This window comes from Mastomys coucha, unplaced genomic scaffold, assembly GCF_008632895.1.
Source record: "Mastomys coucha isolate ucsf_1 unplaced genomic scaffold, UCSF_Mcou_1 pScaffold3, whole genome shotgun sequence".
NCBI classification, from domain to species: Eukaryota; Metazoa; Chordata; class Mammalia; order Rodentia; family Muridae; genus Mastomys; species Mastomys coucha.
The window spans coordinates 21,996,855-22,017,221 of record NW_022196909.1 but is presented as its reverse complement, the minus strand read 5'-3'; the positions used below and the strand labels follow the sequence as shown (position 1 = coordinate 22,017,221).

The 20,367-nt window shown below is 31.1% G+C and overlaps 1 protein-coding gene across 6 annotated transcripts in view; it reads right to left on the bottom strand.

The window, feature by feature from the left end:
* Grik2 (glutamate ionotropic receptor kainate type subunit 2) overlaps positions 1–20,367 on the bottom strand; it is a 626,777-nt gene that overhangs the window by 151,278 nt on the left and 455,132 nt on the right. For all 6 annotated transcript variants that reach the window (XM_031346615.1, XM_031346617.1, XM_031346618.1 and 3 more), the window contains one exon: positions 16,522–16,745. In XM_031346615.1, the coding sequence (XP_031202475.1) occupies positions 16,522–16,745 (224 nt within the window). The remainder of the gene's footprint in view (positions 1–16,521; positions 16,746–20,367) is intronic.

The window sequence follows — 20,367 nt, the reverse complement described above, 5'->3', positions numbered from 1 at the left end:
CTCTCTCTCTCTCTCTCTCTCTCTCTCTCTCTCTCTCTCTCCCCCTTTGTGTCCCCTTCTCTAAAAATATTATTTGAAGCAAAGTTCTCTCAACTTTCCTTCACTCTCCTAATGTGGCATGTATGTTGAACAAAGAATGCTTTGTAAGTACGTTAGATAAGACAATTACTGAAACTGATTAACATCAGATTCACAAGAATAAGAGAAGGCTTCCATTGGTATAGACTCAGGAGAGGGAAAGAAGTCTCAATACTAAATAACCTCTATTTAAATAAAAATATAATTTATAATGTAATAACTCATATGTTGATACCTAATCGAAACTTTGATTAAATAGCTACTAAAATAGGATATTCTGAAACTGTAGCAGATACACTAAAAATAACCCAATTAATTAATATGTTTATAGAATTGTCTTAATTTTTTGTTTAAAGTTGTAGAAATTTTAATTATTTTATAAGTCAGCTTTTCTTTCATCCAGTAGGGATAGTAGTACCATATACTAAGTTATAACATTCCTTGAAATATTTATTAAAATATTTATGAAATTATGTTTATATAATATTTCCAAATCAGAAGTAATTATTCAACAGTTTTAAATGACTTAAAACTATTTTTATGTATTTGTATATAATATATTACATATTTATATATTTATTTAATAAAATATTTAAAAAGCCCTAATATTGATTTACCACTTTGAATTCAGTGTTATTATCCTCATATATTTTATTATATATTGATCAGTTCTACTGCTCTAAATACCTTGTTGATACAATTTTGTACATTTTTTCATCTTGATGCTTTTGGATGAAAGGTCTAGAAAACTTGTTTATTTTGCAAATAATTTGTAAATTGTCACTGTTGTGGCTTCTCAGTATACAAGTCTATTAAATAAAAGTGAACATGATCTCAATTATAATCCCTATTTTATTCTAGATGAAAAATATTAATTAAATTAAAAATGAATGTCTGGCATAACATCTTAACTATGAATATTATTCCATCCAATAAATGCACAGGCTTGCGATGCAGCAGTCATCCATTTTGGGGAAGCTACAGAACTTTTTGTTCTTGTCTGAATCGAAGGGCTCTCCTTCATCTTTGCATGCCAGCACATATAAACATTTCTAATTTGTCTTCTTAATAGCTCATTTGTTTTCTGTATGATCTAATACATGACTATTAAAAAATCTAGCATATTTCTAAGGATATGTTAAGAAAGTACCAACAATGAAGGAAAGACTCTCTCTAAAGGACTCATACTGATGTAATTAAGGTTAAGTAAAAAGTGGATTTGATAACTCACGGATGCTTTAAGAAATATTAGTCAGATACTGTGTATTATATCTATTTTTGTTCTAGAATTCAATTGGCCAAATATGTACACAGCATCCTTACTTCATCTGATATATTTTAAATATAAAAATAATTATATCTACTAAAGGCAGGCCTAATCAGTAATATTCATATGTACAGTATTGAAAAGTACGGTATGCAATTGATATTGCTGTATTATATGTATACATATATATATTCAATTATGGAATATAATTAAAGTCATATGGTTTACTCATAAACACACTCCATATTCTTAGAGATTCCTAAAAATTATACCATCCTGAGACATTTCCTCAATAGCAATAAAGCATATGTCTGAAATTGTTTTACTGATGATGGAACAAGCTATAGAATGTAATAATATCCTGCTTTAAAATTAGTATTTTTTTAAACTTGTATATATTTATTAAGGAGATAATCACTCTAATTATTTTAATTAATATAACAAACAGCTCATTATAAAATATTGTTTTATGTAAATATTTTAGTATTTGCTCTGATATTCTCTAACATATACAATTATATTGGCTCTTGGTTAAAAATTAAAATTTATTTACAAACTCATTTGTAAGTAAGCATTCTAAGTAGAAAATTGGTGCAAACTAGCATATGCAGCATATTTATATATTAGACTATATATTTATATATCAGACATTCTTGTATTTTCTAATATAGAAAAATAAACTACTTTTATTATTGCATCAAATATATCACTTAATCTGTAAAAATAATAAAGACAATATTAAAGTGATTTTAAGGGCCAGATTCTAAAATTCAATATATTAAAAAACTTTAAAATATATACACTGAGAAGTAACTATTAACTGAATTATTTTGTTTTAAATGAATTATTTTAAGCATTATATTATTTCTGTGTTTATGTGATTTAAAATTGTAAAAATGTCCAATTACAGTTAGTATTACTCTTATCAGAAAAAAATAGTTTTTGTTTCTGGTTAACAAAAATTCATGTGCATTGACATCAACAATTTTTGTTGAATGTGTATAAACTGTATGACCACATGAAATGAACACACAGTTATTTTCTATGCATGAGTACACATATATACATGGAAACACATTATTCACTATTTCTATTTCAAAAGGGAAATAGAAATACTTTATACATGTCAACAAGAGTATTTCTCTTATTTTCCTCTTTCATGTTAAAAGGCTTTAGAATATAATAGGCTTTATCCTTGACAATGAAGCAGGAACCATGCTCATGAAATCAGTCCAGGAAGGCCATCTGTGGCTGTTCATTTCTCTATTATCGGTTCTTTAATTTCTCAAAATATTTTTTGTAGCTAGTTTGACTATCTGTTTCATAAAACAACTGCTTCAGCATGCTCCAGCAGATATGTTTCCTAAATTACAAAATCTCTCACACAAAAGAATCATCCTCTTTTCTGCCTTTAACATACAAAAATCTTCTATACACAACTCACAAGGAACATTAACAATTATATTGGGAAGGAATTATTGCATAGTTTATAGTATTTCAGTAGAGTCTCCAAAAGATTTTCTATTGAAAAAGGAAAATTTACCATCAAAATTCCTCTTGCATTGATATCAGCAGCCATGGATCTGGATTTTAATAAATAACTTCTCCATTGTGTAAGTAATTTAATAATTACTTAACACAGTATTTACTAGAATTTTTGTTTTTACTTTTGAACTTTTATCACAACTTTATATAATTACTGTAGCAAAATACCTGTTAGGACTGGTTTGCCTTGATGATATACATTCAGCAACCGTTCTCCTGTTTCTTTTTTCAAACCTTTTCCTGTTTCATATGTATAAAGTGAAATCATTATTTTAAAAAAATTACAAAGGATTTTATATGTGTGTTTGACATTCTCCTTTACTTGGGTTTCTCTGCCTCTTTATGTTTGTAGTCCATGTTTTCTATCTTATTATATTATTAGAGAATTACTTTCCTGTGAATGTACACACTGACACTGTGAAAACATACACTCCATCAAGTACCTATAGTGAATCTAATAAATTAACATATATTATTTATAAAATTATTTACTAGTTCTTCTTAATCTTATCATTTATATTCTTCTTTGACTTCTGATGACCTCTTCTGTGGTAAAATGGACTTATAATTCCTGAAATTTTTCAATTAACTTACTACTTTTAGATAACAATGATATTCATATTAATTATTTTATCAATCAAAGGGTAAATGAGTGGAACAGTTTATTTTACTCAATGTAGTTAAGGGTGTTATAACAACAACAAGGCTCTGGGAAAGATAATAATTAGCAAATTTTATAATCATAAGTCAGAAAAAATTCACATAGTAAGGTCATACAAAAAAGCTTATTCAATATAGCAATTCTTCAAACATTTGTTTCTGGACAGTGTAAGACAATATAAAAATGTGACACTGTCAGGTTCCTAAACAGATGAATAACAAAGAGCAGCTTTTGTCAAAATAATTAGCTACTGAGAGAAATGGCCAATGAGGGCAGCAGGATAATAACAGTGGAACTCAGAAATTGCCCTTCATATTGATCAAAAGAGGAAAAGGGAGACTGCTGATAAAAACACAAACAAACTCAAATGATCTTGACTATCACATTCTATCTATGTAATAGCCTGAAAATGAGGGAGCACACATCAGCCATGTACGTGAGAGGTTCAAGGCTACTGGTTCAAGACCCTAGACTTTAACTTTACTTTTCCTTGAAGACTGGAAGTCTCCTAATGGCTCACTCTTGTCTAGTGCTATATGCTGCCAGTAGCCTGGCTTCAGTTCTGAGGTCACAAAATATGGCCAGGTTTTTATACTTCTTAGGGCTTCTTTTTTTTTTATAACACTAGTTTCCATCACTTATATACTTAACATTATTAATTAATCAAGAATCTGGAACCACAAGGATATCATATTTTGAAATAGTAAATGCCTTGTTTTCCTAGATGCCCCACGTAATTTAAATCTTATGTATAAACCATGCCTTGTATTCTCCTGATCTAAGTTTTTTCTACTTTAAGATTTTGTAAAAGCTCAGCTTTTTTAAATTATTAAACAGTGTACTTATATTTCAAAGACTTATTTGAACATTATTCAATTAATTTATGCCCCTTACCAATTTATCTATTTGCTGATATTCATTTTCCTGAGCTTTTTAGCATTGTACTTAGCAGTCTCATTGCTTTCAAAATGGGTAAAACTAGTCCTTATATTTGCAATCACTTTGTTCTGAAAGCTTAGACTGATGGAAAAATTCCAGAACAAAATGTTAGGAAAAATTTAAATTAAATTAACTGATTTATTTATTACATGACATTTAATGTTGTCAGTAGTGACTCTCAGAGAAGTCAATACCTAGACTAACCATAATAGGCCATAGACTTCTTTGTCTCTTCCCACAGGGAAATTTAACAACTGCTGTTTTATAAAATGTGTCTTAGTATAATATCATAATATATTATCACTGTAGAGGTGGGGGATAAAACGCTTCACAATATTTTCTTTGTGGCTTAAAAAAAGTTGGAAAAATATTGTTGTCTCATATTAAAGAATTACTTTCACCAAGACTGAATATTTTATAGTACCATTTAAGACGTTAGAGTAAAATTGATAAACCTGAAAGTAAATTGATAAACTCTTATATATTAATATCAACCTTTACTTATTCCTGTAATTCTAGCACTTGGGACTCTGAGGAAATGTTTGAGGAAAGCTTTGCCACAGGTTAATTCAAGGCCAGACTGGGCATTTGTGTGGGACACTACTTTGTTCTGCCAATCACACATTCCCTGGGATTATCAATTTTCTGTCCTACAAAACTCTTGAGATCACAATGTGTTATAGATTATTCCCAACTGTCAATAGTTTTAAATATTAAGGCATGAGTAAAGGAAGTGTTTCTTCCTAATGAAAACACAAGAGCTGGAGCTGGAGAGAAAGCTCAGAGTTTAAGAGCATTGCATACTCTTGCCAAGGACTCTGGTTTGAATCCACTACCCTCATGCAGCTCACAGGCCTCTGTACCTCCATTTCTAATACCATGTTCTGTCTTCTGTGGCCAAAGCTTTTGTTTTCTGTTCTCTGTTTAGGCAAGGGATATTGATGAGGTCTAGTGTTTCAGTAGACTTCTTGTAACTATGAGGCTGAAATCGTTACTGTGAGGGTAGCTCTGCCAGCCACATATTCCAGCAACTTAAAAATGATATGTTTTAATCTTTCCTTATGTACAGCAATCAAATACACACACACGCATATGCACATGCACACATACACACACACACATACACACACCTATTTAAATAAATATTTGGTTAAGTTTCTTATTAACCACACAGGAAATTATTTTTTTTTAAACAAGCCAGGCTCTGAACCAGTTACTAAGCTGGCAGAAGACAACTCTCAGTTCTTATGATAAAGTTTCTGAGTACTTTAGAACAATATACTCCTCTTCAATATAATTCTACAATAAGTTATAAAAGTTGTCACTTGGGAGAGCATGTCATGATGTAAAATTGTCCAGTAAAGTATCACTTCTACATCAGTAAAATAAAGCTCAACAATTTGTAAACAATGACTCATCACAATGACTCATCACAATGACTCATCACAATGACTCATCACAATGACTCATCACAATGAAATCATCAAAAAAAATGATTTATGACACACTTTCTTCCCTTCACAGATATTTTCATATGCAGTTGTCTTTAAAACAACACCTTAACTCTTATTAAAAACAATTTGATATTTGCAAAGATATCGATTTATACTGCTGTTGATAAAGGTTAATCAGAACTTGTGTTTAGAAATCTTCATATAACTTGGTAAAACACAATTACTCTGCTATGTTTTCTAGGCTCTAGCCTTTCCCAACCCTTTCTAAATATTCTTCTCATATGTTCCGCACAGCTATGCATTAGCACTTTCTACATAGTCTGCTGCAATCCAATTTTATATCTTATTTCTTCCATTTTCCTGGAAATGTAAAGGAGTGGCATGCTGAATTCCCCTCACCCTGACTTACAAAGACAATTCCTTGTAGCTTTCCAAATGTGGTGTCCAGAGATGCCTTTGGCTATGGTGATAATGACTGCAGATGAGGTATTCAAACCCTGAAAATTTGCTATGGCTATAAAACAAAAACTCCCTCACTGATATAGGCAATTAATAAGTTATCTGTATATTACTAAAAACATACACTCCCCCTGAATACATATGAAATTTAAGAATAAATATTTGAATATATTTTCTATTACTTAACATGGACATTAACTGGTACCTTTAATGCCGGTAAGTTATTTGGAATCAATAAATGGATCAACAGAGATTAATGAAATAATAAAAATGATAAAATCCACAGACTTGTAATGTAGCGATAAAATAATTTAATTTATGGAAAAGGGACTAAACACAGTAAAATATGAGCATCTTTGAAATATAGGGCTTTCTGAAGACTCATACTTAAGAATAACATTTGTAGAAAATTAACTTTAACATCAGAGTATAATATCCTAATCAATGTTAATGTATTTAAAATTGATAATCCTATATAGCAACATGTTTATTTAATTTTGTCTATATTTTTTTACTTTGTGGTTTAAAAAGTATTTATTACAGTTTTCTACATATGCAAAAATTTAGAAAATAAAAATATTGTTGCCATTGAGTTTTAATATAGATTTCAACATAAAAGAAAAATTAATTTTATTCTGAAAACTACTATCTACTTTTGAAATTTTACAATGATTTTTTATGCTATTCTATTAGATAGCTACAAATAATTTAAATGCATAATTATATTCAAATAAGAGTGGCTTTAAACTGAGAATTACTAAAGACAAGGTTCAGATTTCAATGCTGTGTAAAAAAAAATTAACTTTATCCCCAAAATTATTTCTTGCCCAGTTAAATATTTTCGAATAACATTCTAAACATCAAAACTGTCATTTTAAATAAAAATCAGCAATCTTTCAATTACAATGTTCCTTGTAGACTTATAGAGCAGAGGTAAGAGGGTAGCTTGTAATATTCACACTAAGGGTATGTAAAGCTTTAAGTCCAGGATCAAAGCTTTAGGGCTGGCTGACTGATAGAGCAGGTCATGAGGTGTCTAATACTGAAGCATGAGACAGACTATACCTTTTTGTATAAAAATGGCACTCAAAAGAGTGGTAATGTCTGATATAAATCCATCATTTAAGTATTAGAAATGATTTAACTGATGATATTAGGGATTACAGAACATATTAATCATCAGTAGATATAGGCATGCAAGGTACAAAATTTCTTCTTTTACTGATATTGTAATGATAAGTTTCACTTTTGCAAGATCTTCCAGAGTTTTTTCATTTGTAGACTTTCTGCTTTTTAACCTAAGAAGTCAGAAATGTCTTGAAAAATATACTGTGTTGTATAAACCAATAAAGTGTCTTAATGTTACAATATAACATAATGGATCTTCAAATGACAAAGTATCTTAATATACATATGTATACTCTATATGAAATATGTAAAAATCAATAAAATCTCTCTTAATATAATAATGTAGCATGCTGTATCAACAAATAATAAAGTGCTTTAATGTTAGGTATGTACACTGTGTATGTATCATATCAATGAATCATAAGTGTCTTAGTATTACAACGCAGCATATTGTATCAACAAATTAGTAAAGGAACTTAATATCATGTATGTGCACTGTGAATACCTCAAAGTTCCTAAGAAAGCTAAAATATGTTTGGAAATCAATTATTTTACTTTTCTGTACATTTTCCAAATTAAGAATTAACAAAATTAGTATTGTTAAATTCTCTACAACTAGATTTGAAACATAACTTTCAAACCTTTTCAATTACATGATTGATTTAAAGTCCTAATTAAAACTGAAAGAGGGATATGAACATTTTATAATGAACATTTTTGTAGGAGTGGGGCTCATTTGTATCTATCCACCTATAAACAAAATTCAGCTTTTCTTGATTATTTTCAAATAACAACTCAGTCTAGCCATTGGATAAGCTTATATTGAAACAAATAACCCACCTCCCCAAAGCTGAACACCAGTAATATTAAGGGAAGCCAGGAAACACTTACCTAATTTTATTATGTTAAAATAATATTCAGGTGCATATTCTGAACCAACTTAGATGACAGTTGTAGCCCAACTGTTGTAATATTTATCATGCCAGTAACATTGAAAACCTACCATTTCACCTTTGCTTCAAATATTAAATATATTAACTTAATAGGAAGTTGTGTTATAAATTCATTCTCCTCATGTTACCATATTGGAGTGGAAAGAAGTCAGAAAAGAAAGGAATAGATCATTTTTGTCAAATAATTAATTTAGGTCTATATATTATTTTTCTAATAATATAAAAAACCTGTAATATCCAAGTTAGAAAAACTGTAAAATTATGCTTTCTGCAGATTAGAAATGAAAATCTGTATTCAAAGTACATTAGGTTAAATATATTCATTCTAGTTTTAAAATATGAATACATGTAATTACTGCATTAGTGAGACTTTTTATCACAAAGAGTATAAGGTTAATCTCTGTATTTCTATGTACACATAAGCAACAGGATTGATATGAAAACAATTTAATTCAAATGATGCAATTATGTAATGGAATGTAAAAAATTATAGCAATTAATGTGCTGTGGCATGCTCTAATGAATGAAGTTGTATTGGCTGATGATGCTGTATCTCCTACTCATTAATAATTTGGATAGAGTGCATTATTTCATATAACTTGAAAAAATAAAGTCATAAATCACCACTAATTATTTCTTTTAGTTTTCATTTAATATTAATGGAACTTCTCCCACATACATAAATTATGAGGGGATCAAAATAATATAAAATAGCTTTGATTTTCTCTAGAATTTCACAAAGACTTGCTATTTTGTAACTAAATGAAACTAACAATTTTAAAGAAGAGAATGCAAGTATGTCTGTATTACTGCACTTACTGATGTCTTTGTCTACATGCTAAACATTCTGGAAATATATTTTAACATTTCTTTTTGTAAGGCTAGTAAAAAAAAAACAATGAATATACTTTTCACATGTACCAGATATTTCAAGAAATTATCTGTTTTGTATAAGAGTATAATGTAGATGAGAAAACGCTAAAGCATTGTTTGAAAATGTAAGGTGATAATAAAAGCTTTTTTAAAAATATTTAGGAAAATCCAGAGATGAGTTTAATTAACACTTTAAGCAAAACAACCTAATGCAATTTTTGTTTTAATGTATTTTCAGCAAGTTTTCTAAATGTAGTTTCTTTAGAAGAACCTACCTTTCTATAACAATAGATAAGAACTTTAAAAAAGAGAAAACAATTTTTAGTTTTCTTTGTGTCAGAGGTGGGTAACAGTGTCTGATATATATTACTCTATAAATACATACTTGAATAAATTAAGAGAATAAATCACTGTCTCTGTGATTCTCAGTGTAACGGTTTGCATACTGTTCAGTCTACTTTTATTCTCTTTCCCAACTTTCCTCTACATGGATTAGGGCAAAAGGCTAAGTACACAAGAGAATGTGTATTTGGGAAAACTCATGAAATAATGTAATGGCAGTAAGACAATAGCTTTAAGACATAATTAAAAGTCACATGTTCAATAAAAAGTACCTAAAATATATTTTTATATTTATAGGAAAAAAATGTCTTTTAAGAGCACACCTTTTTGCTGTTGAAAAAATATACAGAAAATCGAACCAAGCCAGTAGTGTATTTTCTGTTAGTGCCTTAATGGTCCTCCTGCACACAGTCTATTGTTTCAATGTAGAGCTGCATATAATACTTTCGTCCTGTCTTGAGTGACAGTGGAGATCTAATTGCTTCACATTCAATACAATAAAAGTACACTGTCTTCTGTAGGCTAGAAAACTAAGAACCTTTGTTAGTGTGACTGTGAAACCACCCTCTCTCCCATAAAAAAACAAACAAAAAGTTTTTCTAGTGTCTGTGGGAAAATGGAGGCATTGCTTTGAAAGCTCCAATGTAAGGGAGCAGCTTCTGAACAGCCTTTTTCAGAACCTTCAGCTGAGGAAACGAAACTTCTTGGAAACTAAGAAACATCCAGGAATAAGTATATGATTCGTGGAAAGTATGCTTCATTTTCCTTAGCTTATTGGAGCTTCTTAATAGACTTATAATAAGGTCTCTTTCTCAAAGTCTAAAAAGAAAAATGAATAGAATTACACAGAGTAGAGCAGGAATAGAGGGGTCCAAGTGGGACAGAACTGAACAGACAGAATGGAATAGAATAAAAGGAAATGGAATGGAAGGGAACAGAATGGAGTAGAATGAATAGGAGAGATAAAAGGATAGGGAGACAAACCTTGTGTAGTATTGTTCTTGGTGTGCTAACAGCTCAGACTAAATTAACTGATGGCAGATAAGAGTATATAGTGGCAGCTGCCAAGGCTAAACTATACTGCAAATACTAAATTTTTAAATATAACAACTTGATAAGCATTAAACGTCAACATATTAAAAATAGCATATTTATTGTATAAAATTTTGATGTGCTAAGTTAGGTATTATATATCTTCTTAATGGAAACCAGTCATTAGAGGCTGCCCATAGATCTCAGAAGTTATTTGTCATAATATTTTTGGAATGGACATAGTGGACAAAGAACTAGAAATGAGAGTCATCCTGTTATAGGAGCCTCTGGTCTCACATGTGTCACTGAATCAAGAATAGACATCAAAGGCAAATGGTGTACACATAACTAGAAAAAAACTGGACTATTATTAAAAATGGTTTATTTTATCTTAACAGTAAGAAAAAATAATTTAGGATCCTGACTGTACATCAGTGGCTGATCATTTATCTTGCATGTGGGAGGCCTTGGGTTTGACGTAAAGTACAACAAAGGACATAGAAGGGGGAAAAGGGAGAGAAAAAAAACAATAATTTAACTTTATTGGGAAAATAATTTTGTAGACATGTAAATACTAGCAAAAGATGTGAAAGTTTCCTCGAACCAAAATTGCAACAATTATTTGATTACAGAAGGTTACTTAAAAATTCATTGTAATCTTATATTGTCTTTGCACTGCTCCTTTTTCTTCTAATTTCTATTGCTTAATGTCCTGAAATTATAAAACTGACAGTTGAAAAACATGTTTATTATTACCTCTAGGAATTAGAAGTGACCTCCTGTTCATGCTCCTATGATTTCAGTCAAGATCTCTGTTGCCTGAAATACCTACATAACAACTTTATTGTAGGTGAATTCACTCAGTCCCAATTGGCTTTGTTCTATTAAGACAGCAAACGAAGTCACCATATCTACATTACAACAATGCCCAATTTCTAAGCTGAGGTTGAAAGGATGGGTTGTATTCTAATGGGATTAGCAAGTCACTACTGACATAGGAAACCAAGTTTCCTATAGTCTTAGCCTTATGATGAATGAAAGGCATTTCAGCCTGCAGTTTGAGCGTGACTTTAGATTAAATCTGTGCTGACCATTAGACAAATCTAAATACATAATCAGTTTTAATGATCCTTCTCATGTGTGTAAGAGGCATATTAGAGCAGCAATTACTGAAAACCAATTTCTAGGGGTATTGCTAAATGGGAAGGAAAATAGCAAATATGTTCCCATAAAATATCTCTCTCTGAAAAATCACATTTTTAAAAATATAGCAAAACCTTAGCTAAAGCAATGCTAAAGAAAGGTAAAATTTAAGTGGTGCCCTGAGTAATAGGTTGGACACTTGGTGGTACAGGCACACAACTAAATTGGCATTTCACTTGAATGTGGCAACAGTCCTTCTGACAGTCAATTACTTTACCATTGAACATCTACCAAAAACAGTTATCCATTCCTAAGTACATAATAACCCATTGTTGCCACTGTCCATAAGATGTCACCAATAATCGCAATGGAGATATAAAAGCTATAGTATACTGCTCAGGAATCAAAATCAATGATGCTAATGCAAGCATTTTGGACATGGGTTTAACAAGTCAGTAAACCATCAAAGATACTGTTTAAAACCAATGAGTTGTAAGAGGAAGACACCTTTGTTTTGAAATTATAAGTACTCCACGGGAGACAAAGCCTGGATGTTTTTGTGATAAAAAGCCATGTCTGATCTAAAATATAGTGCAAGACACTCCTAGAGTTAACCATAATTATAAAACTTCAAGAGATCTTAAGAGTCAATTCTTCACTGCCTTACTCAATAATGTAACAGTTATTATACTAATATTCTAAAAGTCATAAAAAGTAAGTGACATAAAATATATATTGTTTTTAACTTAGAAAGTAAAATTTTATATTTTCAACACATCAAATATTCTTTAGTTTGTTCTTCTGTTGATGAAACAAATCAGTTAATATTTTACTTGGTTATATTTATATTTTTCCTGTGGGTAATTGTATTGTTTTGTTCAGATAAGAAGCCTATAGTTGTGTATCAAGATTCTTATAAAAGTTGGTATGAGAATGGTCTTTCTTTTCAGGTTGTTTGCAGTTAATTTCCTGACCAGTGCTTAGTGAATAACGGAGTGACATCAATCCTGTTGGAGAAAAATGTGTACATCACTATTCCTTCATTTGGTTGTTGATATCCTTATCACCTCTGTATTACAAACTGTACAAACCCCAAAACAAAATTTGGATACAGAATTTCAAGAGCTCTGGTTGACCTTGAAATACCTATGGCTGAAAGAAAAATTCTCTGCTATCTATGGGGATTTCATTTCATGGGAACTTAACCCATTTTATAAATAACTTATTTTCAGCGGTCTATATTTGTTTATGTGGGAAATATTTGAAGCAAGGTGAAAAACACATCTTGGGTGGGTGCCATGGTCAGCCTTTTCCTGTGACTAACTATATAACTAAATTAAAGCAAATGACCAAGAAAGACATGGGTAAGATTAAGAAATAGTATAACTAAGTGAATCTTATAACAGACAAGAGGTACTTCTGTCTGTCAAGAGTAAATGTTAAGATACGTGGCACAGGGATAGTTGTTGTCTAGAAAGCAGTATGCCAGCCTTACACCTACATCTAAATGAGTTCTCTAGTAATTCAGAGAAGGATGCTGATTGTGTCATTATACTACAAATAACATTTCAGATGTTTATAAAAGCCATATGACCTAGTAAACAACACAGAGGTATCTGAAACATCTTGTTCTTGGTAACCATTCATTGCACCTAGAAAATTTGTAAGTACTTGTACGTATGTTTCTTCGTGATTAAACATGGGGAAAATATTTTAATGAATAAACAAAATTATATACTTTAAAATTAAGCTATAAAAATGAAATGTTGCCAATTTGTGTCAAGTTTAAAATTTTTATAAAACTAATATTATTGATATAATAATAGAGCCTACATCCACTAGATATTAGAAGGACTGCTTATGCTTCATCTATTGACTACTATTTATAGTTGACCTTTTATAGGTTTTAATGCATGTCATTTTATGAATATAATTTTTATTTAAAGAGAATCCTTAAAAGTATAGAATTAGGAACATTATATATATATATGTATATATATATCTTAGATTGCTAAATGCATATCTACATAAATATATATTCATATATATGTATATATATGTGTGTGTGTGTGTTTGTGCTTAATGAAAGAATATATCCAGCCAAATATTTCTTGAAAGTACCATAACATGGTAGAATTCTTAATATAATATAAACAATATATACATATATATATATAATTATGTGTAAATCCATAAATATATGTGTAAACCTATGTGGAATTGTATTTTTATATTAATAGACATGGGAAGACCCACCCTACGAATAGATGCAAAATTTTTTCTGCCCACTGTCCTAGACTGTATAACAGAGATTAAGCTGCACATAGATTTCATTGTTCTCTACAGACATAGTGTAACCAGTTGCCTCATGCTCTGCTGATTCAACTCCCTACCAATGGCACCTGTGGCTTCTAATATGAGCTAAAAATAAACCCTTTCTCTCTTAATGTTTTGGCCATTGTGTATTATTATAGTAACATTAACAAAAACTAAGATATAAACTTAAGAGTTGTGTTTGTTTGTTTGTGTACTTGTTTGTTTTCTGCACTAGGGTTAGCAAATGCTAGGCATGTACCCTGCCAGTAAACTATACCACCATTAAATAGGTTTCTTTCTCCTGTTTATATTAATGGAATATTAAAGAGTGCAATAAAAGCATAAATATTAAAAATACCACATCTTCAGTAATAATGTCAATGATTCACTTTGCATTATATAAATTTAACTCAAAAATAAAGTGAAAATGTTTTAATTTTTAAAATTTAAAACAAATATTATACTTCTACTTGATTTAGAAAAGCAATTAAGTCTACCAATACATTTCCTCTGAACTTGTATTCCATAGGCTGCATCCATATTAGAAGAACAAATTTTATACAAACTCATTTGAATTTCGAGCCCACTCTAAGAATTAACCTGAATGTAGTCATTCTTCCACTAATCCTAATTTTAAGCTTCATTTTTTAAAAATTGGATGATATATTATCAGTCATGGTAAGCAAACATATTCTGAGAATTTACATATATAGTTAAACTCATTACCAAGACTATTAAATATCACATATTTATTAATAAAATATCTATGAGTTTTCTGATAAAGTTTTCTTTGGCTTTACTTTTCTAGATATTTGATAGATTATTTTCCTATCTTTAAGTAAGAAGGTAGAGCAGGATAATTTCACATCTGCTTATTAAATAGCTAATAATTAATATAGTCAGAAACCCTCTTAAACATAGAGAAAATTAAAAGTGTCAAACTACATGACTTTATATTTTCAAATGCAATAAAAAGTCATTTCTTTAAATGACATTTCCCTTACTATTGATTTAATCAATAAAGGTAACACCTCAAATTAACATCAACTCTCTTTGATAAGAATTGAGAGTTATAAAAATGTTTTGAACAGCTAGAAACATCTTATCTTTAAATAACACATCTTTTATTAGTTAATATATCTGAAGCTGGAAAATGAACTCAAGCGTCTAGTTCATGTGTTCCAAGCTAAGTAGTATTGCTTTTGAACATAACTGGTTCCTCTGTGCTTCCTCAGGATGGTGTTAGGAGCCTTTCTTCTAGGCTTTATTTGTGCAGAGTAGGATCATGTGAAGACACAAAAGAATGGTTGCTGTGTTCTAGGTGGAAAGTAATTCTACAAATACTTAGTCTCAATTCTCTGAATATTTATGAAGCAGAGTGGCTTGTGGTGGTAACTAAGCAAATATGTATCCAAAGATATGACAAATTATCTTAATTTATTTTCATTGATCATGGAAAAGCAGAAACTAAAAAATTACATATTTCAAACTCTAAATTATAATTTTGAGGAAGAATAAAAAATTATGAAAATAAAAACCTTTAAGAGGCTCTACTATAAAATCTCAATTGCTGTCTGACTGCTTGGTACGAATAAATACAAATTATAGTGGTCTTAAGTTGTCAAATGTCAATGTTAAACTAGTTAAGTAAAATGTTAAATTAAAACATAATTATGTATATATTTATCATAATATAAATATGTGAGATATGCTATATGCACTTTGTTTTATTGTTTTTCTGAATGAAAAACTAAGAAGTTCTACTAATAGGAAAAGATCATTGACCTTGTCATATAATTTCAAAAGAGGACAGCAATTTTCAAAAGCGTCTTAGTAACAAAACTGAAAATATATGGTTTCATATTTAACATTGACTATGGGCCACAAAAATGCATATAGTCATAGGTGATGAAAATTTCTATTAATATAGATGCCTACATCTAAAATTCTAATTCTTTTTACCACAAAATATATAATCTCAAAAATATAATTGACTTCAATGTCATTACGGCAGCCATAAGATTATGAATCTTGAGACACAATTATAATCTCCATTAAAGAAGAAGAAAACTAAGTTTTAACAATTTGGGCTCCTTTTAGATTCTGGTTAAAAAGAGAAAAATACTTCCTACCACATTTGTAGCTTACTGACACAACCAGCATGTTTTCTGCCCCAAAAGGCAGCATACTCATGTGATTCTTAGAAGCTTTGTAAACCTTCAGCACCCCAGGAGAAAGAAAGACAAGAAAGGAGATTGTGACTTTTGACAATTATTAGTTAGAAAAAAGAGGTAACAATTGCCAAAAAAATCACAAAAGTGAGCATGTTACCTGGCTATGACAAAGAGCACACAACTGACACCCAAGTAAGCCAGCAGAATATACATCCAGATATCAGGGGAGAGAGGATTCAGGAAGGAGAAGACGCCTGGGTTTGTACCATTGGGCTTGCGGTACAAAATACTTATTCCAAGTGTCATAAACGGCTTTGAAAAGTCGATGACCTTCTCCCGAACATAGGTAATAGCCAGTGGAGCCACTGCAAGGTCAGCTTTCTGTAGAGAGAAACATAAAAAAGGAAAAAAGGAAAAAAAAATGGTGCTCAGTCACCAGTAAAATATCTAGAATTAAAGACTTCACACATGAGAATTTCTGTAATGATTACGGTAAGATCAACAACCTTCTTTGCCCTGAAGAGCTGATTTACTATTTAATAAGCCACTCATTCCTATCTGATTCAAGATTTCTACATCAATCTTGATCATAACTAATCAGAAAGAGAAAATAAAATTTTGGGATTAAAAACAAATGACATTATTCATATTGAAAAGTCAGAGTTATTTTTACTGTATGCCTTAACAATCATTTTTTATCTATTATATCCCCCAACATATATGGGTTGAATTGCAATTTCAGTAATTATTAAGTCAAACTACTTAGCTTAAAATCAAAGAAACATTTTCTGGGCCGACAGAATGGCTCAGCATGGCTCAGCAGATATAGATACTTGGTACCATGCCTAACAACCTGAGCTCCATCACAGAGACACATATGGTAAAAAAACAAAACAAAACAAAACAACAACAACAAAAAAAACAGACACCCACAAGTAGTCTTTGGAATTCTCCATGCATAAGTGCATAGTGCCACCAATCCAGATGATTGTGCATTTGTGCATGTACATCATGCATGCACATATATATACAGACACTATAAGAATTTATTAATAAGTTGTAATCATGTCAAAGATACCGAAGAGTTTGTCTTAAACATGTAACCTTTAAATGGATGAAGCATTCTTTAAGTCATTTAAGTATGATCGTTCCATACTACCCCAAAGTTTTATTTCTATTCATTTAATTTGTTTTATAGCATTAATAAAAATTCCTAAAGCCCTGCCTAAACCACATCAGAAAATGAACTTTTTCCTTTTCTCTTTTTGTATTTGCGATTTTCCACATTATTTCTTTTTATTGAAAATAGATTTTTTTCAGACATTATTTTCAGGTTATACTTTCTTCTCTGTCTACTCCTCCAAGGTCCTCCACTCTGCCTCTCCTACCTAGATATATTCCCTTTCTCTTTCTCATTTAGAAAAGACTGGACTACTAAGAGTGAATATCCAAACATGACAAAACAAGATTTCCAATTTTCAAAAAGTTATTTATTTTCCATTGTATTTTAAATAGCGTAAAACACCAATGCTTTGAAGTTCCCATTTTGCAACCACATATCCAGGGGGAATTGATGCTCTAAACATTCAATGGCAGTGGCTTCGTCAGAAACACACTGCTCTACCTAAGGCCATACTCATATCCAGAAGTCGAAGACCCCACTCACAGATATCAAATGATTCCCTAGATCCCTCCCAGCTCCCCAACAGCACTCCCTCCCATAGCTCAATATTCCAGTCCACAATTCCATTATCTAAGGCCAGGTAGAAACGTGGAACCAAGCAGCCCTCTGCTCTACCAGAAGTCTTGCTAGTGCCTGGGACGCCAGAGACCACACTAGTAATGTCAGATACCAGAATATCAGAAATCCCCTGGTTTACCAGAGACTACAAAAATACCCTAAACCACACAGGCCAAGCGATGTTGTATAATTCAGACCACAGAGGACATGCTTTTAACCCCAAACTCCAGAAGTAACACAGTCCTCCAAAACATCAGTAGAAATACCCTAAAGGAATAAGAGCTATTTAATCACCAGATCCACAGGCAACTCTGGCAAGAAGACACAATTGGAAACAGAAACCAAAGGAAAATATCCATCCGATTAAGATAAAATCAGAAATTAGGAAACTAAACCTAAATGACCACAAACCCACATTCATAGAGACCAGTGAAAGAACACAATCAACAATAGCTAGGGCCATACACTACCACCAAAACACAGCTATCCTACTAGGTCAAGCCCTTGATATTGTAACACAGCTGAAACACAGAAATACACACACACATACACCAAAGACCATGAAAACCAATGTTATGAATATGATGGAGGCCCTTAAAAAGGAATTGAATAAATTACTTAAAGAGAGAAAAGAAAATAAATTATAAGCAATAGGAGGAAATTTTTTCTTAAGAGAGCAGGGGGGCAATTAATATGTGGAACAAGTAAAGGAAGTAAATAAAACTATAAACAAACAAGCAAAGAAAACAAAAACAAATTTACAAGAAAATCAAATTCAAGCAATATATTTCTTCTAATTCAACCCTACAGAGTATACTAGAATGAAAAATACAACACAAGGGGGTAACCTACACCCCCAAAACATAAGAAATTAGTCATCTCACAACACACTCAAAAGAATAAAAAATACATAGTATCACCTCCAACAACAAAAATAGCAGGAACTAACAATCATTGGTCTTGATTATCTCTCAACATCAAAATTCCCCAATAAAAAGATTCAGACTAACAGACTGGATCCAGCATTTTGTTGCATACAAGAAACACATCTCAGAACAAAGACAGACACTAACTGTGAGCAAAGGGCTGGGAAAAAGTTTTCCAAGCAAACAGTCCAAAGAAACAAGGTGGAGTAGCCATTCTAATATCCAATAAAATAGACTTTCAACTAAAAGTAATCAAAAGAGATGGGGAAGGACACTTCATTCTCATCAAAGAAAAAATCCACAAAGATAAAGTCTCAATTCTGAACATCTGTGACCTAAAGGCAAGGGTAACCACATTTGGAAGAAAAATTATGGAAACTCTCACAATAATAGTGGGAGACTTCAACACTCCATTCTCATTAAAGACCACAACAGGTCATTGAAACAAAGACTAAACAGACACGGTGAAACTAACAGAATTTATGAACCACATAACATTTCACAGATATTTATAAAACATTTCACCCCCAAAGTACGTTCATACAGACATTGAATCCTCTATTAGCAAGTTGACAGCACACCTGAAAACCTTGAACAAAATGAAGCACACCACCCTAAGAGTAGTAGAGGGCAGGAAATAGTCAAACTCGGGGCTGTAATCAAGGAATTAGAAACAACGAGAACAATAGAAAGAATCATCAAAACAAAGAGGTGGTTCTTTGAGAAAATCAACAAAATCAATAAACCCTTAGCAAAATTAAATGAAGGGCACAGAGACAGTATCCAAATGTACAAAATCAGAAAGGAAAAGGGTGATACAACAAAAACCAAAGCCAAAGAAACTTAAAAAATCATCAGATCTTGGTACAAAACTAGAAAATCTAAATGAAATGGATGATTTTCTAGAAAGATATTACATAACAAAGTTAAATCAATACCAGATAAACTGTCTAAAGAGTACCATAATCCCTAAAGAAGTAGAAGTAGTTAATAAAAATCTCCCAACTCACAAAAACCCAGGGACAAATATGGTTTTAGTGCAGAATTCTACCAGACCTTCAAAGAAGAGCTAGTACCAATACTCCTCAAACTATTTCACAAACTATAAACAGAAGGAATACTACCTATTTAATTCTGTGAAGTCAGTTACTCTGATACAAAATCTACACAAAGACCCAACAAAGAAATAGAACTTCAGGCCAATTTCACTTCTGAAAATAGATGCAAAAATACTCAATAAAATTCTTACACCCTCAAAGAAATACAGAAGAACACGGGTAAACAGCTAGAAGCTCTTAAAGAGGAAACACAAAAATCCCTTAAAGAACTACAGGAA